Source organism: Netta rufina (assembly GCF_964035555.1).
Source record: "Netta rufina genome assembly, chromosome: 21".
Lineage (NCBI taxonomy): Eukaryota > Metazoa > Chordata > Aves > Anseriformes > Anatidae > Netta > Netta rufina.
The window spans coordinates 11,123,326-11,151,123 of record NC_140145.1 but is presented as its reverse complement, the minus strand read 5'-3'; the positions used below and the strand labels follow the sequence as shown (position 1 = coordinate 11,151,123).

Below are 27,798 nucleotides of genomic sequence, written 5' to 3'. Positions count from 1 at the left end.
CTTCTGTTGGCCTTACTTTTCCAGTTCTGTTTGAGATGTTAATGGGTAGACCTGTAATTTACAACAAAGGCACAGGTAAAGAAGGCAAGAATAAATTGGCCTTGAGGGTGCTTACCTGTTCCTTTCTCATTTTCAGTACTCCTTTTATTTCATATGGTGCCAATCTTTCTTACCAGGAACATTTGTTTGCTTTTTAAATCATCATGAAGGTTGAACTAGCAGCCTAGAGACCTGCTGCCCACTCATGAAAAATTCAGAGACACGGCCTGTTTCTGTAGGACCGTGACTTGTCAGACACGGAAGCGGTTATTCCTTCTTTTAGCAGTGTTTGCTCTATTTGACTTATCATTATAACATTATTACTCAAGAGAGCATATTTTTGGTTTCCCTACAGTAAATTTGGTGGATTTTGCTATAAGGGCTCAGCTATGTACTGCATGCAGAGAAAGATACCCTTTCTGTCCCAAAAGCTTAGTGTTTATAATCACCAGGTCTGACACTTTGTGACCTTTGATAAATTTAATATCTTATGATCAGGCACCATAAACGCCTGAATTGCCCAACCGTAACAGCCAAGGATGGCCGTCAGTTAACGGCATTCTCAGCATATGATCTGCAGATTAAGGACATTAAAAGGGCAAAGTCTCAACGCTGTGGCATGTTCTTCACCTCGGGCGGCACGTTTTATGGCCTGTAAGCAGATTTCAGCATTCATCTCCGACTGCCCTCCCCACAAAGATTTGGGCAAACCGGGAGCTCTTCACAGAGCAGCGCTTGGGGGCTGACAGCCCTGCTGAGACACCTCTGTGAGTTTTCTGCCACTCATTCCCGCTCTCTAACGCACCGCTCGCTGCTACACGCGTAAACAAACAGCCGAGCGGCTCTAACTCCGGCCATCCCATTAGTTATGCCGAGGAAATGCCCCCCCTGTCCCGCTGCTCGCAGCACCGAGCTCCCCCCTCACTTCCCTCAGGCGCTCCCTGAGGCGCCGCTCAGGGCTCGGAGCGCGCATGCGCACGGCAGGAGGAGGAGGGGGGCGGGGGCGGGCGTTGCGCGGCGCTCTCGCGAGAGGGGCGGGGCGCGGGGCGCGGGGCGGGGCGGGGCGGGGCGGGGCGGGGCGCGGCCGCATGTCCCAGCGCGGGGGCCCGGCCGGGCGGCACGTGGGGCACCGGGGGGTGCGGGGGGCGCCGGGACGGGCACCGGCAGCGGCACCGGGGCGGCTGCGGGACCGGCAGCGCCGTCCGTCCGTAAGTAAGTACCGTGCGGCGGAGAGCGGCGGGGCCCCGCTGTCAGCCGGGCCGGGCGGGGGGCTCGGGGCGCTGCCGGTGCCGTCCCCATTCCCGTTCCCCCCCCCCCCGGGCCGCCCTCAGGCCGCAGCGGCTTCGCCCAAGGTCAGCGCCGCCGCGCACGGGCCCCGCCGCGCCACCCCGGCGCCGAGGTCACGGCGGGGCCCGCCCGGGGCCCGGCCCCGGCCCCGCTCCTCCCGTGGGGGCAGGCGGCGGGGGGGGGGGGCCCGGCCCGCACCGGGGCCGCCGCCGCTGCGGGTCCCGGGGCTGGGAGAGGCGGAGGGGGGCGGCCGGGCTCGGGGCGCCTCGGCCCGGCTCGGGAGCGCCGCGGCCCCGCTGTCAGCGCTCGGCCCCGGGGCTGCAGCGCTCCGGGCTCGGGTGGTTTCCCCGCTGTCGAGGCGAGGAGAGGCCGAGCCCCGCGGTCCCGGGGCCGGGCCCGGCTTTGGGCGCTCCCCGGGCAGCGCCGCGTGGGGCTGGCAGGCGGCTCGGGGGCATCCCGGCGGCGAGCGCTGCCTGCGGCGGTGGGGAACGGCCCCGAAAGCCGCCCCCCGCCGCCCGTGGTCTGCTGAGCACAAGTGAAGGTCGTGGGGATGGGAGCGGGGGAGGTAATTCGGCCTTCCTGCGCTCCCGGGGTCGCTGCCGCCTGCGGAGGTTGGGGTGGCCGCAGCAGCACCTGCGGGGTGTTATCAGAGGCGCCCTGGACTTTGTCTCGGGTGAAAGGAAACGGCTCGTCGCTGGGGAAAGTAGGCTCGGGAGAAGGTAACTTTAGTTTTCTCCTGTTTGTTTTGTGCCTGTGAATGATCTACCGAGTTACAGCCCGCAGCGTGCGCGCAGCGCAGCTGAGGAGGAGCACATGGCGCTATGGAGAGTGGCACAGCCCCTGGCGAGGGAGGTAGGGCTCAGGTAGGGCTCGTCCTGGTAGCGTGTGCTAGAGCTGTCAGAGCAATGCAGCTCAGCTCGCTGCTCGGCCAGAGTCCCTGGGTGACCAAGTCATTTCACCTCGTTCTTTAATGATCTTCCTGGGTAAGGGGTGAAATGCTGCACAGGTGGCTGCAGGACTGCTGTACCTGTCAGGGGGTGCTCTCGGAGTACCTGGACACTTTCAGAACAAGGACAGTGCAGCTTGATCATACGGTTTAACTCTTGATTCATTGGTTTGCTTGTATGTGTCACCTGGTGCTCTGAAAAAAAATTAAAGTTTTTTGGTAAGTTAAAGGGAGTAGGGAGCCTGGAGGGCTCAAGCTGTGCTTGGAGCTTCCTCGAATCCACCTCTGCGTTGTGACACTGGCTGTCCTGGTACCGCTTGGCTGGCACTTCATCTGACACCTTGTTTCCTGTTTCATTGAGGTTTTGAAGGATTTCTGAAAGCTCTCATGAAATGTCAGTGTTGGGGGATTCAGGCAGGTGACTCTCATCATGGCTGTACAGTTCCTTGTACAGCAGGGCTACAAATGGCTTGCTGTCAGACATAAAAACAATTGCTACTATTGCAGGATCTGCATGGGATGGTGCTGCAGGAACACATGTTTTTACATTCTGATAGGTGCTGCTTATTTAGGTGTGTTCTCCTTAGTTGTGCCAAGTTCAGCCACCTGTTTGAAAAAACAGATTCCTCCTTAAAGCTCTCTAGAGAGGCTTTGGGATACTTGCATTGAAAACCTCCCTCTCTTTCATCAGCTGCCTAGAAAGCCTTGGCTTTTCCGTAGCCATTCCCTGGTGCCTGAAATTAGACAGCAGGAATTCCCCTCACCACCCACGGTGTAAGGTGGAGGTACCTGTGGTTCAGACCCACCCGGGTACGCAGGTGCCTGGCTCCTGCAGATTCTCCTGGGAGTGGGCTGTGACGGGAGTTTGTGTGCTGAGGTCTGAGCCAAAGCTGCTCAGAGCCAGCAGCAGTTGTCTTGCTGTGTTGAGACTCCTGTGTTCATTTTGAAAACATTGCAGGCTGACTCGGGGTGTATTTGGGAGCAAGCGTGTTTTTGCAATAGTAGAGTTATCTGAAGAGCGTAGTGCTTTAAAGCAACATACCCCTCTTATCTCTGACTCTCATCTTTCATGTGTGCTTAACTGATGTGAAAAAATGATTTAAGATATTTCTGGTGTCCAAGGGGACTGTAGTAAGCTAGGGTTGGTAGCCCCGCATGCCCTTAGTAACATCTAGAAGTCATTAAAAACCATTAATTACTTCTAATTGTGTAGTGTTTCTAATGACTAGCCTCTTTAAAATCCTGACTTCTAACTACAGTGCTCCTCTGGAACGCTTTGCACAAATGGCTGGCTGGTGAAGTTACTCACTTGGGGCAGCCACCTTGAGATGCTTGCAAGAAGCTGTTCATTAGCAGGTGCTTTGCTTCCTGAAAATTAAGGCCATTGAGTTTGCTCCTTACAGGAATTGTAGAAGGTGTTATATTTTCATGTCACTCATGGCTTTTGCAGACAATCTCTTCAGCTGTTTTATTACTGCCCACTGCACAGATTGTTCAATATTTCTGCTGCTGCATCTTGTGCCCTAGGTGGAAACAGACTGAATTTACAGCCCCAGTACATTACTCATAGCAGAGTTGAATACTTCATGAAAGATCATTTTAAAATCGTTCTTTATTTTACAAATCACTGCTTGTAGACCTTGAAGAGGTCCTGGGGAAAACTGCCTTTGACCTCTACTGCCACCTGGCAATGAGGATGAGAAACTTACCATGTGCTCTAGCTGGTTTTGAACTCCCTGTGTATAAATAGCAGCAGTTCCTAGCAAAAGCTCATGATCTGCATGTGCCTCTTGTATTGGGGGCTTTAGCTTTGTGTGGGGATAAATCAGTGAATGGGAAGCTTCAAGTTTCTGGAACAAGGATTGGAGAGGGAGAGAGAAATCTCCTCATAAAACTCAGGCATGTGATTCTGCAGTTCTCCCCTTCTGTAATCAGGAGCATCCTTTGTGAGCTTGGCTTTGTGTTCTGCCTTCTGCTGAAATGTGAGGTTAGAAGAGTTCTGTGGTGTCTAGGGGGGCAGAAACACAAACACCAATTCTCTAAAATGTTTGAGATTGAATGGAGCGTAGTGTCCTGTATCATTCCGTAAAAAGGATGGGCTGCTGGCTGGCAGGAGTACCTGTTCCTTGTTTCCTCCAGCTCTGGGTGATTATAGGAAGGTCACTTGGCCTACCTTCACTTTGTTCTTTAAAAGCGGGCTGCCAAAGCCAAGGGAAGGATGCAGCCTTCAATCTTAGGGGAAAGCCGTTTTGTGTATGGGAACAGCCCCTAGGTAGTTCGGGTGAGGGCTTGTAAGTGCTACTGTAATACAGATCAAAGTGAAGCCTGGCTCTCTCTGATTAGGTCTGAAGTATGTTGTGTAACTTCTTGTGTGCATTAACAAGCTTGCTACAAGTTATCTTCCTGCTTGTTCAGTCTAAATATCTGAGTGAAGCCTTTGCTGTTCCCTCCTGATGTAGATGAATATAGTGCTTTTTTCACAATCATTCAAAATCCTTCCTCTCTGTGCACTCCTGTGGTTTACTTGCAGCAAGCTAGGCACGAGGCTTCTAACCAAACAACACCACTTTTTGCTTTTCTGTTTTAGCCCAGCTTTTGTTTTGAGAAGCTGCTTGTCAAGGTCTCGTTGCTGTGTGCAGTATGCTTTCTAGTGAGCCGGCTGGATGCTGTTCCCCAGATACCTGTTTGGTCTCAGCGCTGCCTCTTCTCGCTGTCTCCTACAGCCATATCAGTGCCTTGTGATGTAAACCTCACCGCTCTGTCTCCTTGAAAATTCAGGTCTGTTTTTTTATTGTGTGCAGAGCATATTGGAAGCACTTGGCTCATTTAATTTCTGCTCCTAGGTGTTATGCATGCCTGTTCCTTGAAAATCAGTGTAGATGCCAGGCATTTTACCTTAACCGATTGCTTAAATTTTCATTTATAAGCTGCACCTGTATTGGGCATTCATGTTGTCCTTAGAAAGGGCTGCATTTGTTTCACTGATAGAGAAGCAGATGCAAAATCCATAAGTATTGGATGCAATTTTTCAGAAGTTCCAGAAAATAATTTATTTTATTCTCCAAGCTGGGTGAACATGCAGAAAGAGTGAAAGATAAAACTTGGATTAATAGAAGATGTTCATGATGTGGCAGTAGATCATGAAGATAATAAAAGCTGCTTTGCCTGTCCTGCAGACGACTCATTCTCTTCAGCATTTTGTGAAAAATGCTTCAGAAAGAGTTGAATGTAGACTGGTAGGTGTGTCGGGGAGGAAAGAAACTACATTTGGAAAGGACCCCACAAAACCCCTGCACGATAATGTGGGAGATGCAGTAAGGACAGGGCCAAGCCAGAGCAGCCATGCTGACTGCTGCTTATCTCTGCACACCAGACAGGTCCCAGTGGGCTCCAGGCAGGTGAGGAGGAAGCTGTTCTTGTGTGTGTCAGCTGGCCAGGGGTCTCTGAAGGTACAGGGTATGGAAAGCAATGCCTGAAGCCTCAGCCTCTTGGCTGCAAGAAGTGCTGCTCAGTCCCCAGTCAGGGATATCTGTGCACGGAGTGGGTTGGGCTGAATCTGAGGACTTTTCTCTGCTGTTTAAAGCAGGCTGATAATGGAAAGGTTATGTGGTCTCTAGCCAACATGCTAAACTTTTTCTGGTTAGCTCGAAGCAATAGGACATCTGGTCTGGATCTGTGTCTGGAGCAGACTCAAAGTGGCAGACTTTACCCAATTTTGAGGAATAGCCAGGATCGAGGTGGTAATAGTAAAACAGTGCAGGCACTGTTTGTGAAGTTCACTTCTGTGTCTGAGACATCTTCCTGACAAAGCAGTGAAAAAATTGATCTTGCCTTTCTCTGTGATAGAGATGGATTCACTGGGACACACTAGCTTGGCTGAGGAAACTATAAATAATGAAACGATTGGAGCAGAAAGGTAATAAGATATAAAGTGAAGTAAGGAGCTTGATAATCTGATAGGGTTAATGTTAATTACTAAGTGTAACCTGTGGCTTATTGCATAGCAGGTGTGATCAGCTCAGGGCCTTGCATTAATCCATGCAGCAGTGCAGGTGGCAAGGGTTGCTGGTGCTTGCTGTTCACATATGTATGAGCTTCTTGGCGATTTCCAATACACCTGCAAAAAAAACCCCTACAGTTTGGCTAGACTGATAGTTTTATTGTAAACCTCTGCTTGTGAGAGTGTAAATACAAACTTCTCTGAGACCTGTTTTGGCTTAGAAATATTGCTGCTTGAGCTGAGGAGCTCTGCTGGTCCGGTACTTCTTAGTCCCTGTTTCCATGCACTTTTCTCCCACTGTAAAATGAAATATTAATAAAGCCTGGGCTGTCAGCATAGCAGCTTCAGCTGTGAAGGAGGGGAGTGAGCTGTTGTAGGAACATCAGTGAAGCTGATTACACTGAAAGCAGTTTTTATCTTAGAGATAAAAGACAGCCTGGTGTTTGTGGTGTTTCTTGTTCCAGTGCTCTAGTTTAGGTCTACAGCAACCAGCTTTTTCAGGCTTTTGCTTGCCATAATTTATCCCTCTGCAAATAGGACTGCTGGTTCCTTAATACTGTAAGGTTGTAGGGTGGCTTCATTAATAGCTTTCCATCACAGAGGAGATGGCTTCATGAGCTGTGTAACCAATGTTAACTAGGCTGTAAAAAGAAGGTATTGCTTAAGGAGTATCTCTTGCTGTTCTTGTCTCCCAGTGCTGGTGTTTGAGGCAGGAATTGCTGCAGAACTCTTCACTTTAATTAAGTAAAGAGAAAGTCACCTGTTATTTCTTTTTAAGTAAGTACCATCCAGTTTGAGATCTTGCTTGCCTGGCTCCTACCTGTCTTTGGCTGTTTGTTGCTACTGAGTCATGTCTCCTGAGCTCTCACCTCTGGGTGATGTTTGTTCCGACGGGTGCACCAGGCTGTCCTAGGAGGAAGTGGTGGGAAAGGCAGGAATCTGAAATGCCACAAATTCCTGCGGCTGCCTGATACCACAGAGACCACGAGCGGGTGATGATGCAAGGGCTGGCAGCCAGGTGATGCGGCAGGTCGCTGTGACTTCACGGGCCTGTGCTGTGAGGTCGGTGTTGGTTCTGGCACCCTTCCATCCCCTGTTTGAACCTGCAGCCTCCCACCCACGGAGGTTCCCGGGGACCTGGCAGAGGCAGGAGGTCCCCGCAGCGCAGGCTCACCACCTGTGTCTTTCTACAGAAGCTGCAGTTTGGGTGGTGGCTGTCTTGTGGCAGTTCAGTGCAGTGTTGAAAATGGGACCTATGCTAAGTATAGGTGAAGTAAGTTTTTCTGTGGCTGGTCCTGTGTGGTAGTTTCCTTTACCTAAATCTTACTGGTAGGGATTCCAGTTCTTTAGGTTTTTGTCAGCTCTTGTTCATATGCCTCCTATAAGGCAGAGCACTTGCTCCTGGTTATTTTTAGCATGGAAAATTTTAAGAGCTCACGTGGTCCCATGTAGTTGAACTGTGCCAGCCTTGTCCAGTTCTCTTTCACCCAGATAGTATTTATTTCCCGAGTGCTGTATCGCTAACCATAGGGCTTGCAGGGAGGCGTCCTGGCCTTGCTCTCGAAGCCACATTTCCAATTTAGCTGCCTGCTTGCTCGCTCTGCGATCCGTCAGGCCGGTATTTAATTCCAGCCTTGGCTCGCCCTGCCGGCAGGGTCTGGAGCGTAACCTCTGCGGTGCCGGGCCAGGGAGACATGGGGGAGGCCGGGAGCAGCGGCACGGGAGGGCACGTCCCTGCGGGGCTCGGTCCCTGCAGCTTGTGTGTGTTTCTCCCCCATGGGGCCTCGCAGCAGCTTTCCCCCAGAACAACCCTCCTTGTGCCCTGAAAATCAGCTGCAGCAGCAGCCTGCTGAGCTCCCCTCTCAGGCCGTAAGGATGAGTTATCTGGCTTCTCCGTGAGGCTCATGCTGCGAACATTTCTGGCCTTATAAGGATGTGCATGCTGAAGGATTGCTTGTCCTGGCTAGAGAAACAAGGTGGCTTAAAACTGCTCTGGGACCCTAATGTGAACAAGCTGACTGTCCTCAGACTTTTCTTAAGGTAGGCGAGCGTGTGTCCATTCTTGTCCTCATCTCACTGTCTTTACCAGCAGTTCTCCATAAATCAAGTCAGAATGCAGCTTTGAGGAGCCGACTGCCCCCTCCTTTCCTCTAACTGTCCCAGTCCCATCCTGACCTACCGAGGGGATTATTTAGCTGCTTGGAGAAGTCTCGTGTCCTGGCTGCAGCTGTGTGGCTCTGCCTTGAAGTAAGGTGTGACATTTAGGCTGGATTCCTGAGATGCCAGAAGGAAGTGGAAGTGGCTGGTGGTGCTGGCCGAGCGTGTACAGTGTGCGAGCTCAGTGCTGGTTCGGCTCTATTTTTGGTGCCGGACCGTATGGGGCCCTGTGTCCTGGGGAATGGCACCAAGGCGTCAGTGCTTCACGTTGGCTCTGGTGTCTGCACACCGATTGTCCCTGGTCCCAGACCCTGGGGTTGTTGTGCTTCCCCCGCAGGCTGCTCCTGCCCCAGGAGCACGAAGGCCGGCAGGCCGGGCTCCCTGCGGTCTGGCAGTGCTGGAGGCCATGTGACTTGACAAGCTGCCATTTTGTGCGCTGCTGCTGGCAGGAGAGCCCCAGGCGTTCTTCCCTGCGTGCCTAAATGATCCCGTTGCCCCTGCATGCCTGAACTGGCTGTCAGACTAGCAATGGGGAGGGGGTTCTGTCACTCTGGAACGTGTTGGGCAGTGGGCTTCAGGGGCTTTCTCACAGAGGAGGCAGAAGAGAAGTCGGTGCTGTATCCTGCAAGCTTTCTGGCACCGTTCAGTCAAGCAGGTTAAAAATCAGCCATCTTCTAGGCATCACATCAAAAGCCACATTACAGCCAGCCTGCCAAAACCAGGCCGGCAGAGCCTTCCTGTCACACTTGCTTCGGGAGCTGCCTGTGGGTGCTGGCTGCTGCCTAGCCAGGCCGGCACGCTGCGATGTCTGCTGGCATCGCGTGCGGAACCGCCGCCTCACATCCCGGCCTAGCTGATGGAAGGATGTGGACTTCCCATTTGGCACGGTCGCTGATAGTGTAATGCAGCTCTTGCTGAAACTAGCTAAATTAAAACCAAGAAATTAAAGGAGCTCCACAAGGAGCAGTCAGCTAAACCACCAATCCCCACTGCTTTAAATATTGCAGAAGAGGGAAGGTCTTATCTTAAACGATAACAGTACTCAAAAGAACGCTTGGAACTGTTTTGTCTGCCAGGCTTGGGACAGGCCTGTCCCTCTGTGGGGCATCCTGCTACCGTCTCCTGTGCTGCAGCGCTGTGTGGGACTATTGTTTGTGCAGTTGGTGCAACTAAATAGGGAATCGGATAATAATGGGGCTGTCTGTTTAATCAGGGAAGCTTGCTGGGAATGGGCTTATGTGATGGGCTTTAATTTGAGTTTGTGGTATGCCTGAGAGACAGCTTGTGGGGTGATTCTGCATTAATTACAAACTTAAGTGGACAGCAGATGAGTGCTAGCAGTGGCTCACAATGTGCCATTGTACTGCAGAGGATAAATGTGAACCTTTTGTCTTAGCAGTGCGCAGACTTCACCCTTTCTAATTACCAAGTTCAAATTAAAAAAATGAAACACTAAATCCAAATTATTGTACAGGTTTGTATTGCTTTTCCCCTCACTGTCAAATCTGTTTGAGGAAGCATTCAGAAGCTGCCATTAACCAAAAGCTTATCTTCAGACCTGACTGTATAAAGCCAGCTGGAAGTATCTCATGTGAAAGATGTTGATAGGACTGTCCAGTGAATGCAGGCTCCAACTGCCTGCACAGAACAGCATTGATAACTCATTCATGATGTACTAGAGATGTTACAGGATTTCTTAAATTGTCTGTAGCTACCTTCTGACTTGGGATTGAGCAAGAAACTTTCTAGTCATGATTTTGGATATTCATTATTTACTTGTCTCACTGCCGAGTCCTAACAACTGAAATGAGGAGGTGAGGCTGGCATCCAAACTAGCTCAGATAAAGTTGTTTGCTCCTGTGGTGGAAAGGTGTGGCTGGAGGAAGAGGTGAAAAATCTGCAGCAAACATTGGATTATTTGAGACCTGGATGCTCAGGTTGAGCTCGAGGGAGGCATGTTTTTGTCACCCAGCTAGAACATGAGGAGCTCCTCATGAAGACTGGGGCCCCGGAGCAGAGATGTATTTGGAAGCTGTGGTCAGAGTACTTGCTCTGATAACAAGTCTCTTCCGGTGGAGGCAGACTAAGCATAGTCGACAGACTAACTTGATTGTCTTCTTTTGTCTAAGAAATATGCTTTTAGAAAAGAACTAGATAATACTCTTTTTCCAGTGGGTGGTTCCCACTTCTATGACTTTGCTATCTCCTGAAAACAATCTTTATTTTTGCTGCTTACTGGCAAAAGTCGAGGCCTGTTTGGAGAAAAGTCCGTTGTATGTAAGCATCGTCAGGCACATTGTGTTTTGCTTTAATTCCTGCTCAGGGAAAATGTAAACTGTAAGCACTCTGCAGCAGGGCTGTTCAGGGGACGTGGGTAAGTGTTTAGCTCTGTTCCAGCTGCAGGCTTTCCTTAAGGAAAGGCATGTCAGCACTGCCTCGTGTAGCTCGGTGAGGCTTGTAAATGGAGGAGCATGACTGCGATGCGAGTGCCAACAGCATCCAGGCAGGGAAGGGTTTGCAAGTGCTCTACAGTAAGAGAGGCAGCTTTCACCTCTTGAAAGTCAGATGAGTAACAGCTGCCAGCCTAGTAAATTTAGTGTAGACCAAACTTTGGAGCTGCATGCTGAAGTAGTGTCTCTATCGAGACTGCTTTTCCTAGACTAATGTCACTGTTACAAGGCTGTTATGTCTATTTCCCATCCTTACCACTCTTGGAAACAGCTTGCTGTGGGCTGTCCTTCGAGTCTACAGGGCGGTGCAGTGTGTCTGCAGCTCCAGTCCTGTCTGGCTGACAGTCTGCTGGCTGGCTGTTGAGTTGAGGTGCACAGAGCTCTCTTGCCCTTTGGGAGGGGCAGAGTTTGCAGTAGGATTATCAAAAGCAGGGGTCTGAGGTCAAACCTCGGTCCTCAGAGTGCAGAAAAAGCCTCCTTTATCTGCAGTGGCACTGGAAGTGGAGCAGCCCAGGGTGCCCAAGCAGTGTGCACACTCCTGCAGGTCCCGTGCCATAACCTGTTGGGAATGCTGAAGTGCCTTGTGCTGCTGGGCAGGGAGCACTTCCAGCTGGGCCTAGAAGCAGGAAAGCACTGGAGCAGGCAGGGCTGTGGAGGGAGCTGACACGGCCTCACATCTCTGACAAACCCTGTCGTGGTCCCTTCTCAGCAGCCTGTCTTCAGGGAGCGGCAGGGACCTGGGGCGCAAATGCCCTGACCCAGCTGAGAACAGGCAGTGCACGAGCCGCTGGAATGACCTAGACACTCACTAATTTGGTGGAATTGATTCATAATGATGTCTGTCTTTATCCAAGCAGCATGCTAATGCAAAGAAGAGGCAAAGCATAGTGTGCCATCTTGCTTTCTGGTCTATTTATAGACATGAAAGCATGCTCCTAAGTTGTTTTGGTGCCTGAAAAAGCCACAGAACCCTTTTTAAGAAAAGGCTGAAACTGCAATTAAGAGAGATTCTGTTCAGCATGTTAGAAGTGTGCCCGTGTCCTGGATTCTGGTCGTAGCATAAACACAGCTCCCTGGCGGCGAGCAGCGCTGGAGGAGGATGTGGTGTGTCGGGGCCCGGAGGGCTGCGTGCTCGGAAAGTGCAACCCGGGTCTCACACCATTCCCTGGCTTTGTGCTCGAAACGTGATTAGAAGGAGCCATCGCTGAAGCAGTCAGGGTGCGTTCCTTCACTGGCACTCCCTGTGTGGATAGGTGCTCCCGAAATTCCCAGCATCTTTGCAAAGCATGTGCAGCAGGCTGAGGCTCCCAACTTGTGTTTGGGAGCACAGCATCACCTGCTGAATATTAAGAGGTCCTTGTTGCTGGGAGTTCAGTCATTCAAAGGCAGGAGATTATTCATCTATCAGTACTTGTCTGAAATTGGCATGAAACCTGCACATTGTGAGTGATGTCCTTTGCTGGAGCAGTCCTGACTAAATTATCTCTTCTTGCCTGTCCATTAGTGATGGTATGACGGCTGTCACTTCGGTAGTATAAGCAAGCTTCAAGGTCATCCTGCTGCCCCCCGTAATGTGCTGCACCAGGAGCTGTGTGCTTTTGCAAGCTGTTGGCAGCTTAAACCCAGCCACAGTTCCCGTGGTGTTAAAGGCACTTGGAGTTGCTTTGCTTGATTTTCCTCTAATGCATTGTGAAATTGAAGTAACTGAAATAACACTTCACTAAGCAGACTGCAAGTCGTGCTTCTCTCCTGGAAAAACTGAACCTCGGTCCTCTGTCATTTGGGGCTCTTCAAAAAGCTTCACAAAATAAGTATTGGGATCCTTTTAATGTGGATGGCAGAGGTTTGCTGGGGCAGGCGCCACTGCCTTCCACCAGCACCTTTCACTGCAGCTCCCACCTGCTGACTTACAAGTCACAGAAGGCCTGGGGGCCTCTTGCCTCATGGGGGTGGTGTTGGCATTTTGAAACACCAGTGCACCCGATGCAGAACGGCCTGGCAGGCTGAAGACACGGCCTCGGGTGTGCTCCAGTGTAAGCTGCTCTGTGCAGGGACTTTGGGTGAGGTGTGGGGGGTGACAGATGTGGAGGAGCATTGCTGGGGTCACCCCGCAGCAGGCAGGGTTCAGCGGGGGTGAGGGCTCTTCCCTGTGCAAAAGAAGTGGGAAAGCTCCCCGGGAGCGGTCAGGCTGAGGAAGGAACACAAACCTTCACGGGAAGGTGAAGTACAGAGCAAAGCCCGCATTGGATGTGTAAAGCTGTAGGAAAACCTAAGTAACCTGAAACTGGTTTCTCAGATGGATGTTTCTTCCTGGCCTGGTTTGAATTCTAATGTGTGAGTTCTTCTCCCCTCTGGAGTTCCTGGCTTTCGGCTCATGCACCTACTGCCGCGGCTGTCCAACAGCCCTACAAGTGCCCAGCTCTTTCACTTACCTCCTGGCTCAGTGACTGACTGCGCTTGTATTTCTGACTCTAAAAGCTGCTGTTAGATGTTTTTTTTTGTGGCTGTTTCAGAACACACTTTAACTAGCCAGGCATTTATGTGCTTCTCAGGGCCTGGGTAGCAATGTCTGCAAGCACAAGGATGTTCCTCCAGTCCTTGGCATGCTGCTGTCTTTGTAGCTATCTTAAACTGCAGGCCTTCCCATGTTATATCAGTCCATGTAGCCGCATAAAAGCTTGTAAATCTTGTCCCTCATCTGTCACTAAACCGTCGATATCAGCTTTCATACATGTCCTGGGCATCTGTGCACAGGAGCTGGTCCTGCAGAGCCTCCTGTTGCTGGTATCCACTGGCATCTTTCCGCAACAGGGCAGAGTAACTCTCTCTTGTCCGTGTTGTCCAATGTGGTCATATCCAGCTGGTCTTGTGACACCCCTTGGCTTGGGGGGTTCGTTTTTCCAGGGGAGGTAACTTGCCTTTCTTAGCACTGTGACCTGATTTACTGCCGCGGCGCTCCCTTTATATAGCTATGTTCTTTTACCAGAAACCAAGCGGCAGGCAGATGGGCGCGTTGACACTGATCTTACTGCCCATCTGCTTAGCTTGCAAATCCATTGATTACTGTATGGCGTGGAGGGGCATGCGAGTTCTGACTGGACTTAATGTCCCTTGGTCTTCAATGTACACCCATCCTGTGGTGGTAATGGCTAGGTGGGGAAGCAGGAATTTTTTCTGATAGCTGTGTTGGTTTTCCATTGGAAAGTACGAGGTCTTTTAGAGGGACTTCTGGTTATTGGGAGACACTCGCTTCATGAAGCTGCAGGCACTCTGTTTGGAAATACCTTCACTGTGTGTGTAAAAAAAAAAAAAAAGTGGAGTAGCTGCACACTGCTGTGCTGTACCTACTGAACTGCAGGCTTGAGTCCTGTGCCCACGCACCACCCTCTTGCAACACTGTAGATGAGAAGGTTGCAGAGCAGTTCAGCTTGACCTAGTTGCTGTATTTAAGAGATGAGTGTGTGGTGTCCATCTATGAACTCTTGAGAATGATGTGCCTTTCAGGCAGAGAACCGGGGAGACCTGCGGTGTATCAAGGCTTAGTTTTTGGATGTTTGTGGTGCAGCTGTGCTGTGAACGCAGCCTGCTGCTGGAGAAGTGTGCAGTGCTGGATGCTGTCCTTGTGTGTAGTACTGACCTGCAAAGGTGAGGCAAGGTGAAGCTGCTTGCCAAGATAAACGTACTGGTGAGAAATGTCCCGATATCCCTACTGCTAGGGAAAGGTCTTGTTCCATTGTTCCACAGCCTGCTGATAGAGCAGAGACGTGAATTTGAAGAGTGGCTGGAAAACAAGCCTGTCCACGCTAACAGAAATAGCTCACGGCGTTTATGAAACTTTAGCCTTCCTGTTACCTTTCATGTGACTATTTTAATACCAGTTTTCTGTTTCCCTTTCTAGGTCTAATTGCTGAGGCTTTGTAAAATGGCTTTGCGCTTTCGCACTTTGTTCCCGTACGCCATACCTGGAGTGCTGGCACTTCTTGGCTGCTGGTGGATCTATTCCTATAGAAAAAAGCATCCGAGCAATCATAACAGACAAGTGGTAGCCATTGCAGAAGAGCAGCAGAAAGAACTGCCAGAGAATGATTCATCACCCAAAACAGAAGCACGTGTTGCTCAAAGACTGCCTCTCTCCTCAGAAGAGGAACGCCCAGAGAACGAGACCTCGACCTCCCTGCTGCCGGCAGGGTCGATGACACCCTCTCTTCTGCATCAGTCTCACGAGGGGTTAGACTTCTCACGGGACCTTCCAGCCCCAGCAATAACGACAACTCAGCCCAGCACCGTCAAGGACGACAGTGAAAAACTAGAAATACTAGGATCTCAAGATGAAAGCAGTGTCCCTGCTTGTGTTTCTCTCCCTCTGGTCTCAAAGAGCTCCAAGTGTCACAGCAGTGCTGCAGTCAGCCCTGAACAGGATTCAGGCTCTAGTTCAAACCAAGATCAGCAGCCATCGGCATCCGTGACACTGACGCAGGAGTCTTTGGGAACCACGGAGGAGATCAGCAATGCAGAGCAGTCAGATGATTCTTCATTTAAGCCCCCTAAGGAAAGCCAGATGCCAGAAATTGTGCTATCGGATGCTGGCCGTGTGACAGCCCCTCACTTGGGATTGGAGGAGGAAGCCAATACCCCACAAGCCTTTCTCAATAATGAAGCTGAAGTTGTATCAGGTCACCAGGACTCCGCGATTAGGATGTTACCGGATAGTTCAGAGTCTGCCTGTCTGGAGCAGTCCAGGGAAGAAAAGATGTCTGAGTTGAGTGGCAGTACTGTACCTGTGTGTCAGGAGGACACGCAGCCCAAAGGAGATGAATTAGAAAGAGAGAGGATCGGAGGAGTGAGTCTGGACAAGGAAGAAGTTGAGAAAATTGAGCAAGTAGCAATACAGATCATTTCTAAGGTCATTTTGGCAGCAACCGAGGAAGTGCTGTCTGGTTCTGTAAGTGATGTGTCCAGTCGGATCTGCCAGGCTGCAGCCAGCCGAGTCGAGAGGCCTCTGGAGAGGGCAAGCACTGTTCCTTCTGATCAGGTGCTTGCAGCAGAAGCTGTGGGAGGAGGTGAGAACGCTGCTGCTAAGAGTGCTGCGGTGCTGACATCCACGCAGGTGGAGGAATGTGATCAGCGTGTGACGTGTTCCAGCTGTTTAACACACAGCTGTTTATCCAGCCCTGTTCAGGGAGACACGAAAGAGTGTCAGGTAAAGAACTGTGTGCATGGTGAGTCACAAGGAGTCGATCGGACTCCTGTGGCAAGCCATGGAGGGTCACTGGGAAAGTCACACTTGGTTATGGAGGACTCTGGGTGCAGCATGTGTGCATCTGACGGTGCGACAAGTGCAGAGGACCCGCTGCAGAACACAACACTGTCTGTCACATCAGGCCAGCATTCGGACTTACTGAGCACATCTGCAGCCCAAGACACTTCTGTTGAGCAGAGCTCGGTACCAAGTGAAAAGCCTCCTACCCCGAAGCTCCCTGAAGACAGCAAAGTGCCATACAGTAACGGGATGCTGAAGGAAGATGGGCCAGACCCACGTCAGGACAGTAACTGGACAGCAGAGATTGATGGAGATCACTCGGGAGGTAAGAGATTTGAAAAACCTCATACAAAAGTGTGGTGAACAAGCACTTGATGTGCTGAATCCCCCTTGCTTCACTACCATGTTCAGATAAATCCTCTTCGTGTTTAACTTTTTCCCAGCAGATGAATATTTAAGCCCCCTGTTCAGGTGGGTATAACTACTCTGAGCATCTGCTGTCGGAATTCCCATCTCTGTAGTACCTGGTGTTAGCTAGGTGATGTTCAGCATATTTTGCAACAGGGTGAACGGGCTGGTCCCCATTCAGCACAAACTTATTGCTGAAAGTGAAGCGTGTGCTTGAGCAGCCCAGTGAAGTGGAGCGTGTCTGGGCATAGGTCAGGCTGGTGAACACCTTACAGGTTTGAGACGTGCTAATGCAAATTTCTGCTTTGGATCAGGCAGCTTCTTATAAGCATTGGGATCTAATCTCTTCTTGTGTGGGGCCTTCTGGGATGCTGCTGCATGAACCCAAGAAGTACTCTAATAAATCATGATAAAATCAGTTGATTGCAGACCAATTACCCTGGAGCCTGTTCTCCCTTGGAAGGGTAGGTGCACGCCAAGTAATCTCAACAGGCAGTGATGCTCAAAGAGTTCCTCCATCTGTCTCTATTGTTTTTGCCTTCTAGATCCTGGATGATGTGTGCCTGGCAGAATACAAAGCTGTCTGAGCAAATGTTGACCCATGTGACCTTGGGGATGGATGTTAAAATCCTTTATAGGACCCTGTGGTGCCAACAGCCCTTAATGACAGGATGCCTTTGTAATTGCTGCAAAGTAGTGGGGATCCTGCTTGTTGTAAGACATGGACTGAGTTTGCCAGAAATTAAGGATTAAACCCACAAAGTGTTGTGACTAGTGAGAGTAACTATAGGAAGAAAATAGTTTTGTCTTGCTGTGAATGCTGGTGTGATGGGAATGTGCTGTGCAGCCTGGTGATGACGGGGGCTAAAAGGTCTGTGCTGAGACAGCTGAAGGCTAGGGAGAGGGGATATCACAGGTAAAGTTGCTGATGTGTCTGTGTTGGATAAGAGGTCCTACAGCTGACCTTCACACCCAGCTCTGAGACTCAAATCCTCCTCCTTGTCTAGAAGTGCTGTGGCAAACAGCTGCACTGTTTGCCTTTGACTTTCTAGGCATCTGTGCTGTATTGCTAGCTAAGATGTAGCAAATGTAAAGCAGCTATTGGATTTTTTTTCTTTTTGGTCTTACGTTGGATGGTCTGAATGCCTACAAGGAGGAGATGATCTTCGTGTTCCTGCCTGTCCATCTGGAGGAAGGACCAGTCTTGTGATATGCTGGGCAGGAGGAAGCTGTTTTAGTTCTTCTCCTTCCCAAGTGGAAACCACCTTGATATTGACTGATGGTTTGGGAACAAACCATAGATCAACTCAGGTTCCTTGTTTCCTCAAGCATATGAGAAGTTTGGGCAAGAGGCAAAATATGAGCACAGCTGACACTCTTAATTCCACGTGCAGCCCCTGTTTGGGCAGGAATGGGATGTCAGCGCGGTGAGCAGATGAATATTCTGTGCCCCCCTCCTGGTGTGCTGAACTTCTGTGATGAGCCCTGTCTAAGCCATACAGAAAATGCAAAATATCCTTCTAGAGCAGCAGCTCTGTGCTGATGTTAGAGCTCTCGTTCAGCTGGTAACACTGACTTTTAGTGTCTTGTCTCTCTGCTGTCTAAGGTGTCACTGTTTGAAAGGCTCCTGCTGGAATTGAATTTCCTTCTGTTGCACTCCCAGAGGTGTTCAGGTTTTCCTCTGGGAACAAAAGGAAACTCCTAGTAAACTGCGTGATAGGGCTTGACTCTTACTGAAATATTGCAGCTTGGTACAGGACCGTCCTGCATGAATCCATGGGAAAAGCTCAACCTAACCTTTGTATTAAATGATATATTTTCATGGCCTTGTGTATGGTGGCTGGGTTAATTGTGTGGGTTATCTGAGTGCTGATAGGTGCCTGTGTTTTGTAGGTTCGGATGTAAATAGCATGGATTCTGTGGACAGTGGCTGTGCGCTGGGGAAGACAGCAACTCGCCAGAACTCTAAGCCAGGAGGAGAATCCAGCAAGTCTGACCTCACTATCTGGGAAATCGAGGTTCCAAAGGTAACCAGGCACCAGCCCATCGTGCTTCTCGCCCTGCCCTACATAGTGATCTTCTGGTTCTTGCAGTCTGGTAGTGGCTCAGTGCAATCCCAAGGAGATCAACAAATAAACAAGGATTTAAACGTTTAGCTCCTGTTACAACTCGACAGGAGTGAAGAGGCTGTGCACTGCTGTAAAGAAGAGGCATGTAAGGGCTATGCCCAGGGTAACACCGGGTGTTAAACTCATTACTCCCCATTTAGAGAGATTTTTTTTTCTCTGCTACGTAGGAGGGATGTTTCAACTGCCTGTCTAAACTCCTCACAAGCTGAATGCTGATCTGAGCTATTCTATGGAGCTGCTTGCATCTCCATCTTCATAATGAGACTTCTTTTGGGTCATTATAAAGAGAGAGGATGTGTTCTTAGGGCTGTGTTCATCCCTTCTTTCCAACTTTATGCAAAACTGCTCGTGGCTGCCAGACGTGTCATTGCTCTTGCAGTTCTGCTCCTCAGCAGATCTGGATGCTGATGATCAGTAAAGCGAAACTGCATCTCCTGGTAGGATAAATGTGCTGCTGCCTTGAGTGCACCCTGCACAGCTGCCCCAGGGCTATGTAGCCTAATAGGCATGATAGATTAGAAAGGGAGTAAACCAGGCTAATTAGCTTGCTTTAAAATTGCTGCAGCATAGTATATATTTTGAATGAAAGATGAATATAGCATGTTTTCCTTCCTTTAACCTTTAAAAGAGAAGTCCAGACTGGGAGAGGATGTGATTTCACTGACTGTGGGAAGACAGTAGCATTTACTGGGCCTGATTTTGTTCTGTTTTGGATTATGTTCTTCTGCAAGATATAAAGATAAATCTGTTAAAATGAGCTGCACTTACTGATCTATATCTGCCTTGACTTATCACAGACCAACTGAAGTCTGCACTGGGATGGTGTTACCTTGTGTTCATCCTGCCTGGCTCTTTGCACTGCAGGAACTGGGAATGTGGGTGAAATAAGGCATGGAGAGCGTTGTTGTTTGATTTGTATTTCTCTTCCTGACAGTTTTTCTTTTCTCTTCCATGAAGCATTTAGTTGGCCGCTTGATTGGCAAACAAGGGAGGTATGTGAGCTTCTTGAAGCAAACATCTGGTGCCAAAATTTATATCTCAACACTACCTTATTCCCATGACTTCCAAATCTGTCACATTGAAGGTGAGATTTCTCTGTTCAGTCTGATACCTAGCTTGTTGGTTGTAATTAGATGGGCAAGGATTTCAGAACAGTTGTACAGTCTGAGTCTGGTGCTTTATAAAACTTTTCTGCTCACAGACAACGCTGTTACAGTAGAGGTATATGCTGAGCCTAGCACGTGAACCCTCTGTTCTAGACGTGAGAGTGCAGTGTAGCATCCTCAGCAGCTGTAGTTCATAACAAAAATAAGATCTTTTGTGGGATGACTTCTGGCTTTTAAGGGAGGAGCTATGGGGTGTGTATCAGCAATGGAATCTGATTGTGAAGAACGATAGACTAAATGCAGCTGAAAAAATCTGCCAGTACTGTGAAATAGGTCACCCTGGAGGCTAAAGCTGTTGAAGCTGGGGCCTAAAAGCCTGCATTGCTCATGTTGATCCAGTCATCAGATTACATGGCCAGTTTATTAAAACTTCTTAAATTGTTGGTGTAGCCCAGAAAGTTTCCTGTAGTGTTCTCTAGCTTCTCATAGGACATGTGTCCCCAGTATATTTCTGTAACAGATCTTCTACTGGATTTTTGTTTTCCAGGTTCCCAGCATGATGTAGAAAAAGCACTGAGCCTTATTGGCAAGAAGTTCAAAGAGCTAAGTCTCACCAACATCTATGCTCCACCTCCACCATCGCTGACGCTTCATTCCCTCCCTATGACTTCCTGGGTAAGCCTCAGCTTGCTGCCTGCCCTGGTGTCAGGGTGGAAGACTGCTGTTGGTCACTGCCATCACAGCATGCCATGGCCACGTGGCCCTTTACCAGTAACAACATGCTGGTTCAGAGGTTCCCTCAAAACACCTTTGAATCTGTGTGGTTACCTGTTGTCCAGCTTGCGTAACTGCTACAGATGAGATTAGCTGCCTGTTGTTCTGCTACACGTAGAACGGAAATAGAACTGGGAGATGTAGCAGAATGTTCTACCAGGCTGGGGTTAATGTCATGTAATTGCACATCTGGCCTAGTAGGCTTTGTCCTCCAGACTAGAGGTTTGCCTGAGGAAATACCACTTCAGGTTAGAGCTGGTTGGATTGCCTGCCCCTTCTGCTTAGGGGCCACTTGCTGAGAGATCAAAATGTCACACTGCTCTGTTGTCATTACTGACACTGCCCTAAATCTTGAAGCTAGTCTTCTCAAAATGTTTTACTTTCTAATGGTATCTAATTGCACTTAGAGAAGGCTTTCACATTAGTGTTCCAGAGGAGTTTTCATGCTTCTTGTGCTGTACAGATGCTTAGAAACACTCTTTTGCTTGCATTGGACATTTAAAATGTATATAGTAACTGCACATAACTGTCTCCATGGATGTAAAGACGGGCTTTATTTAGGAGAACTGAGTTTAGTGACATTAAAGGTACTTTAGATATTTTTGTGCACAATAATGCTTTGTGTTCTATGTAGTTGTCCAACACAGTGGCTCTGTCAGGCAGGGGATATTAATTTTAAAATGAGACCTCTGATGAATCTTGGACAGTCCCCATGGAGATTACCTTGGTGTTAAAAGCTCTGTGGGTAAGGCAGTTGTACTGTGTTGATAGTGTAATATGACTTGACCTGCATCATTGCTAATTCTGCTCACTGATCTCTTGGGTAAATAAGTCCTACAGCTGCTCTGTGCTGATAGTCTTTTTGTATACAAGATGGGCCCTTCCCTAAATCTGACTTCCTGTACTACAGCATAGTACTGAGCACACTGAGTACTTCCTGGTCCTGATCCAAAGCAGCCTTTGGAAGTGAATTATCATCATATTAGTGCTTTCCCACTGGTGTCTGTTAGCCTCAGGAGTTGGTGGCGGAACAAGGAGTTGCTCTGAGTGTCTAATGTGACTGAAGCTTGTGTTGTAATAAACACTAATGAGTATTTTTCTCCTCCCTGTGGCAGTTGATGCTCCCAGATGGAGTCACTGTAGAAGTGGTTGTGGCTAACCAAGTCAATGCAGGACACATGTTTCTACAGCAACATACGCACCCCACTTTCCATGTCCTGCGTAGCCTGGACCAGCAGATGTATGTCTGCTATTCTCAACCTGGAATTCCAACCCTGCCAACACCTGTAGAAGGCAAGTAACTTGGCTGCTCACAAGTTGTTTAGTTGAGGCTTCCTCTGAAGTCATACAAAAGCCCAATGCTCCTGGGTTAGGTTTGGGAAGTCTCTCAGTAGATGAGAATATTTCACTTGTCATTTCATGGCTTCTCAAGCTGTTGTCAGGGTACAGATGTTGCTTTACTTTCTTATGCCACTCATCTCTGGAGTGCGTCCCAGGCCACTTAGTTGCATGTTGAAATTCAGTATGAGATCAAATCCGTCTCAGTTTCTTTCTAATTAACTTAGTGTCTGGTATGTTTTTGCTAACAATGTAGAACTGCTTCTGAATCTATCGTGCAGCTGTTGGGACGCAGTGTAAAGCAGAAGCTGCATCACATGGAAGGGGTTATTAGCACTTGCTTTCCTGTTGGAGACAGACCTCACTGCTGGTGATCAAAGGCTGGAACAGAGGTGTATACCTGCATAGAACAGCGTCATGTTGGCAGAGACTTAAGACTAAAACCCACCTCTGTCTCACCTGTAGGCCTTATCTGATGGGGGTGTGGGTGGTGCTGAAAGAAGATAAAAGCAGTGGAAGAAGTGCTGTTGATTCTCAGTAGATAACTGCAGTACTGCTAATGTGAGAAGTGCTGATTTCTGGAAGTCTTCTAATGCTGAGCCTCTCCGTGCTCTTGTGCTTTGCAGTTGGTATTATCTGCGCAGCTCCAGGCCTGGATGGGGCATGGTGGCGGGCTCAAGTTGTTGGCTACATCAAAGAGAGCAGCGAAGTGGAGATCAGATACGTGGACTATGGAGGATATGATAGAGTGAAGATTGACACACTCAGACAAATCAGGTCTCTAGCTCCTTTTCTGTAGCCTGAGGCAATATCTGGCTTGAAACTCCATCAGAGGCATCCGTGTTGTTTGAATAGGGTTTTTCACTGCTGAAATGGGAAGTGTTAGAATGACTTGTCCCAGCAGAGGGCGTGGATTTCTTAAGAGCTTACTGTGCTCCTGCAATTTCTCTTCTCCCCTTGAGAAAAAGTCATGCAACTTCTATCCCTTCAGCACATGGATGCAGAAGGATGCTTTCAGGAGTCCCAAGGGTGTGATTGAGTTAGGAATAAAACTGAAGTTCTGTATGCCTCACCCTCACTGGCTGTCAGAGCTGTATACCAGCCCGTTAAATACTCGATTGCCCTATGAAGAACCCACAGGGGCTTGGGGGGTAAGAAGCACAGCCTGCATTATGGAGGTGATCTTTGGTTGGAGCCCAATCCAATTTGACGTGGTAATCAGACAATTTCTTGCTGTTTAGATTTGTGGAAGAACAGTCTGATTGTTTTGGACTGTCATCAATTTTAAACTGAATTCCTGTTAGTGTAATTAATCAATGTCACCTTAAAGAATACAGAAGTAATTTAAAGGTACGTTCTTAATTTCTTTCTCTTTTAAGGTCTGATTTTGTAACACTACCTTTCCAAGGAGCAGAAGTTTTACTAGACAACGTGGTGCCACTTCCAGGTAATGGAACTCTTGAGAGCTACTGTTGGCACTCCTCCTGCAGGCTTAAATGAATACCTGCTACATGCAAGCAGTGCTTTGGTCTAAACTTTCTCTCTTCTATTGCAAGTGCGGCCTTTAGGTGACAAGCAAGGATTGGAAGAAATATTTTTCTTCTGAATCAGCTAGTATGGCACAAGCTGTCTGACTCAAGGGGAAGTTCATAAATATCCAGGCTTTTCTCTGCATGAAGAAGAGAATGAATTACTCTCTTAAACAGCAAGCTTGCAGGTCTGGCAGGGTGTAACTAAGCATCTGTAACTACTCTGCCTTCTGCTGTAGAGTAACTGTAAATACGAACTTGATTTCTAATTTGCTAGACAAATACCTGACATTTTCCTGCTGAAATGCCTGATGTGTACATTCTGTGTTCAAAAGACTGCCCTCTGAGCACTGGAATGTCAGTCACTGCCTAGAAATGTTTTTTATATTTTTGGTTGGTTTCTGTTTCCTGGTTCCTAGTTTCTTGCTGTATTGGTATCTAAAAAATGGCCTTCCTTAGGGTGCAGAAGGGGTAAGCTAGGGGTCAGGCTGGGTTTTATTACTGGAGCTTCTGGCTGGCAGGACTTCAGTACAGGCCCTGCCAAGACTGTAGATAGATAGCAAGGTTTAAGCTGCTGCTAGCAGAGGTGAGGTGAGTGGTTTACACATTGCCTGAGGCCATCTACCTCCTTCAGTATTTGCAGAGATGTAGGGAGTTCACTTGTTGCTGGAGATTATCTCAGGGCAGGGACCACAAAGGTGAAACTTTTATTTTTCAACCATTTAATAGGAAATAAGCAGCTTTCGTCTGAAATAAAAGCACTTATGTCCTGTCTCATCTTCACAGTGTGGATTGTAACTTCATTGGCTGGGACATGAGCTTCCTGCTGCATTGTGTGTGTGGTGTTAGCAGCAGCACCACCATCAGCTGTGCAGGTTGTGAGATTTGGGCTTCCAGTGCTTGCAGAGCATGCATTTGGCATTGGTCAGGTGCCAGCCAGCCTGTGGGACAAATATTTGAGTTTTCTGCATATAGTATTGCACTCAGTGCAAGGTCAGGAAAGTCCTGAGGAGTCCTGAGGTCCCTGACCTTAGTTTATTAAGCTTCAAAATATTAATGGCAGCTCAAAGGCACTGCAGAAGAAGAATACTTTTATATTTTAAAGCTTCCTAATTCATCAGTCACTTATTCACATTAACTTGGGTAGTGGCTTTTAAAAAGCACTTCATCCTGTCCCCTCAGCAACACAGCAGGCATAATACTTGTGTTCTCCAGCTTAATAGACTGGTTTCAGCAAGTGCCTATAGCAACTGTAGGTGAGGATTCTCTGGCCTAACTTATGTGGAAGGTCAGACGAGATTAGTTTAATAGTGCCTTCTGGCCTTTAAAGGCTGTGAATATCTAATTTGTTTTCTCCTGTTCTTTTCTTTCCAAAGACGAGGATCACTTTTCATCAGAAGCTGATGCCGCTGTTAGTGAGATGACCAGAGGGGCAGCACTACTGGCGCAGGTACATGAGAGCTGTCCAGAAAAGCCTTGTTGATAATTTTACTGCTGCTGTTATTCTTTCTGCCCCAGCACGCTGTGTGTGTTAATCAGAAACAAAGTGCAGAGCCTGTAAGCCTGGCTGCTGAGCGAGGTTCTTGTTGGGAAGTCTCAGCTGTGAGAACAGACTGAGAACTTCATTGTGAAGCATCACCACTGCTCGGGACTGTTGCTCAAAGGGATGCACAAGGAGAGGGGTGAATATTCCCTTTTGTCAGCTGATGTAGACCAGGAGGATGGGTGCCCGAATGGGCTTACAGAGCCCAAAGTGCCTGGCAGATCAAGTATTCACCTGGGCCTGCACTGCTCTGACAACCTTGAATGCCTTCCTAATGCTGATGTACAAGATCTCCCTCTGGCCAGCCAGAGGCCAGAAGCTAAGGTTTCTGGTAGTGTCCCACAGGCTTTCATGTGCATTTCCAGATCTTAATAAAGAGGGCCTTACCTTTTCTGAAGTGTTTCTAATAGTGGCTGTAGATATCCCGGTAAGCTAACTGGGACAAGTGGGAAGCTGGTAGTATTTGTGACAATCCCTTAACTTCCTTTGGTTTAATGCAATTCTCAAATGTATCACTAATTCTAGCAAGGCTACAGATTTGAAGAAATGGGGCAACAAACTTGCCAGCAGAGTGTCTCATCTGCCTGTTGGCAACAGCTACATTTCTTACACCTGCGCCTGGGTTTCAGTACTATCACTGCTAGCCTTGCATCTATCATGGAGGAAACCAGAATTGCTGCATGCTAACGTTTTTCTGTTTCCAGGTCACAAATTATGACAATGCAACAGGTCTGCCACTAATACAGTTGTGGAGTATGATGGGAGATGAGGTATGTTGGCGCACTTTTTTCAGTATAGTTCAAGTTTATGGTTGTGCAGACTCAATCCTTGATAAGGAACTTGGTGTTTCTTGCTAGTGGTTTGTTCACCTTTCTTCTTTTTTCCTCTGCCTTCAGGTGGTGTCGATAAACAGAACTCTGGTGGAAAGAGGATTTGCTCAGTGGGTTGACAACTACTAGCAATGTCCTAGATGCCTCGACAACCTTTTCCTAACAGGGAAAAAAAAAATCCTGTTTTGCACTGTTACAATTCGGTTTGGCAACCTCTTACAGGAAGATCTGTTTACACCTGCATACAGAGTTTTGTGGTCCATTGAAACTTGTTTTGCTCAACTGTTACCATTTCACTAGAAACACATACCTCATCTCAGTAAAAGGCAGGGTATTAAAAGCCATAATGAGAGATACTGTAGCTTTAAAGCAAAAAATCCTCCCTGGCCTCTATTCAAAAATTGAATGGAAAAAAACTTGTAGAACCCTGGGGCTTGCTTGAAGTTAGCAAATGCCCCTGAAATATTAACTGTGATTGCATTCTTGTTGAAGATGTATAATACCCCATGAAGCTGATGTCTGCTTTTCCAAAAAGTTACATTGATTGTCCTTCTTTTAACAGGCTCTGCCTGTGAAATTAATGAATGTTATTAAGGAAATTAATATTCAGTAATGGATTTTCTATATCATGCCACTGATGTACACAAACTGCATTCATCTTGTATCTTCTTGATGCCAGGAGGTTGATGAATCGCATTTGTTGAGCTTACTGTGGCACATGTCTCACTGCAGTCATGTTTTTTATGCTTGATATGCTTAACGAAGAAGGCTTCTCTGTGCAGATGCTTGAAGTGCAGGATATGCTACCACTATGATTTTGCTCTTGAAATATGTATTTAAAGAAAAGAACTGATTGCCAAGCCCAATTGTAATTTGTATTTTTCTAGCTGTGCAAGTCTGTAAATATATATAAAAACATTGTAATATTTTGTACAAGAAAAACACTGGAAACAAAGGGAACTTTACAGAAACTTTTTTTTCACACCAAAATGTCCTATGTAGGTAGAATTGGTTTGGAGTGCATTAGGGTAGCCAACATATATGGAGCATCCAAATGGGGGAGTGTTTCTGCTCTGCTGTATACAGGATTAGCATTCCCTTAAATTGCTGTCTGGTTTGAATTGTGATCACTGCATTCTTTGCTATGTTACTGTACAGATCTTTTTAAAAAAAAAAAGTAACAATTTGGCATTAATATTGCAGTGGTGTTTTCTCAATTTTTTTTGCTCCTTTTTAGATTTCTATCCCAAACTTAAAATTTTGCTCAAGTAATTTAAGCTGACTTAATACTCTTAAACATATGCCCTCTAATGTATATCATTTTAGATATGTATTGAGCTGGGATTTATGGCTGGCGGAGAAGATACTTGCCAGGAAAATGGTGTAGTCAGGCCTCAACCTTTTTCAGGTGGATTCAAGGATGCCTTTACATCCTGTGAGCTAACGCATCAGTACATCATATGTTTGGATAGCTGCCTACAAAAGCATTTGGTCCGATCCCTTCTGATATGGTATGATTATATCCTTTTTTTGAGTTCTCTATTTGGCGCTTATGATTTAATGTTCATGTTTGCAATAATGTCCAATGAAAACTAAATTTGGTAACTCAGTTAAATCTATAAAACATATATCCTTTTGGAATGTTTATTTTCCATTTCAATTAAAGCTCGAATTTTAAGCTGTCTTAATCAACCTGTGATGACTAAGAGCCTTCATTTCCAGACCTCTTGTGATGCAGGGTTGGGAAGGGAGCTTAGTGGGATAAGCAGGTGAGATAAGATCCCAATGGGTTTTCAACAGATACAGAAAGGTCAAGCTTCAGATCTCCTAGAGTTTATTTTACTTCAAACTTTGACTTCAAACTTTGTGAAGGAGCTGAAAACTGGATTTAATCTTATGACGAATTACTTACTAGAAAGCCTTACCCTGAGCACTGGTACTCAATTCCACCATATATAAAACAGCTTTAACTTACCCTGTGGACTTGGGAAGCCCCTTGTTT

At 47.9% G+C, this 27,798-nt stretch overlaps 1 protein-coding gene across 3 annotated transcripts; it reads left to right on the top strand.

Moving 5' to 3' along the window:
• Positions 1–1,113: 1,113 nt before the first annotated feature.
• On the top strand, positions 1,114–27,488 carry AKAP1 (A-kinase anchoring protein 1). Of its 3 annotated transcripts, none has more exons than XM_084299754.1 (11): positions 1,114–1,251; positions 14,778–16,464; positions 18,441–18,574; positions 19,634–19,760; positions 20,330–20,457; positions 21,672–21,849; positions 22,521–22,671; positions 23,274–23,341; positions 24,800–24,873; positions 25,671–25,736; positions 25,863–27,488. In XM_084299754.1, the coding sequence occupies exons 2-11, from the start codon at positions 14,802–14,804 to the stop codon at positions 25,923–25,925; spliced, it is 2,652 nt and encodes an 883-aa protein (XP_084155880.1). In that variant the 5' UTR covers positions 1,114–1,251; positions 14,778–14,801; the 3' UTR covers positions 25,926–27,488. The 3 variants fall into 3 exon arrangements, with proteins under 3 accessions (XP_084155880.1, XP_084155881.1, XP_084155882.1); XM_084299755.1 differs by having other exon boundaries at positions 1,188–1,247; XM_084299756.1 differs by lacking the exon at positions 1,114–1,251 and adding an exon at positions 1,949–2,045.
• Positions 27,489–27,798: the final 310 nt, after the last annotated feature.

What these genes read in the sequence shown, in the direction of transcription:
- AKAP1 (XM_084299754.1), top strand. Translation starts at nt 14,802, where the DNA reads ATGGCTTTGCGCTTTCGCACTTTGTTCCCGTACGCCATACCTGGAGTG. An exon ending in CCCTCCCTATGACTTCCTGG is followed by an intron (nt 20,458 to 21,671) that starts GTAAGCCTCAGC and finishes TCCCTGTGGCAG; the next exon opens with TTGATGCTCCCAGATGGAGT. An exon ending in CAACGTGGTGCCACTTCCAG is followed by an intron (nt 23,342 to 24,799) that starts GTAATGGAACTC and finishes TTCTTTCCAAAG; the next exon opens with ACGAGGATCACTTTTCATCA.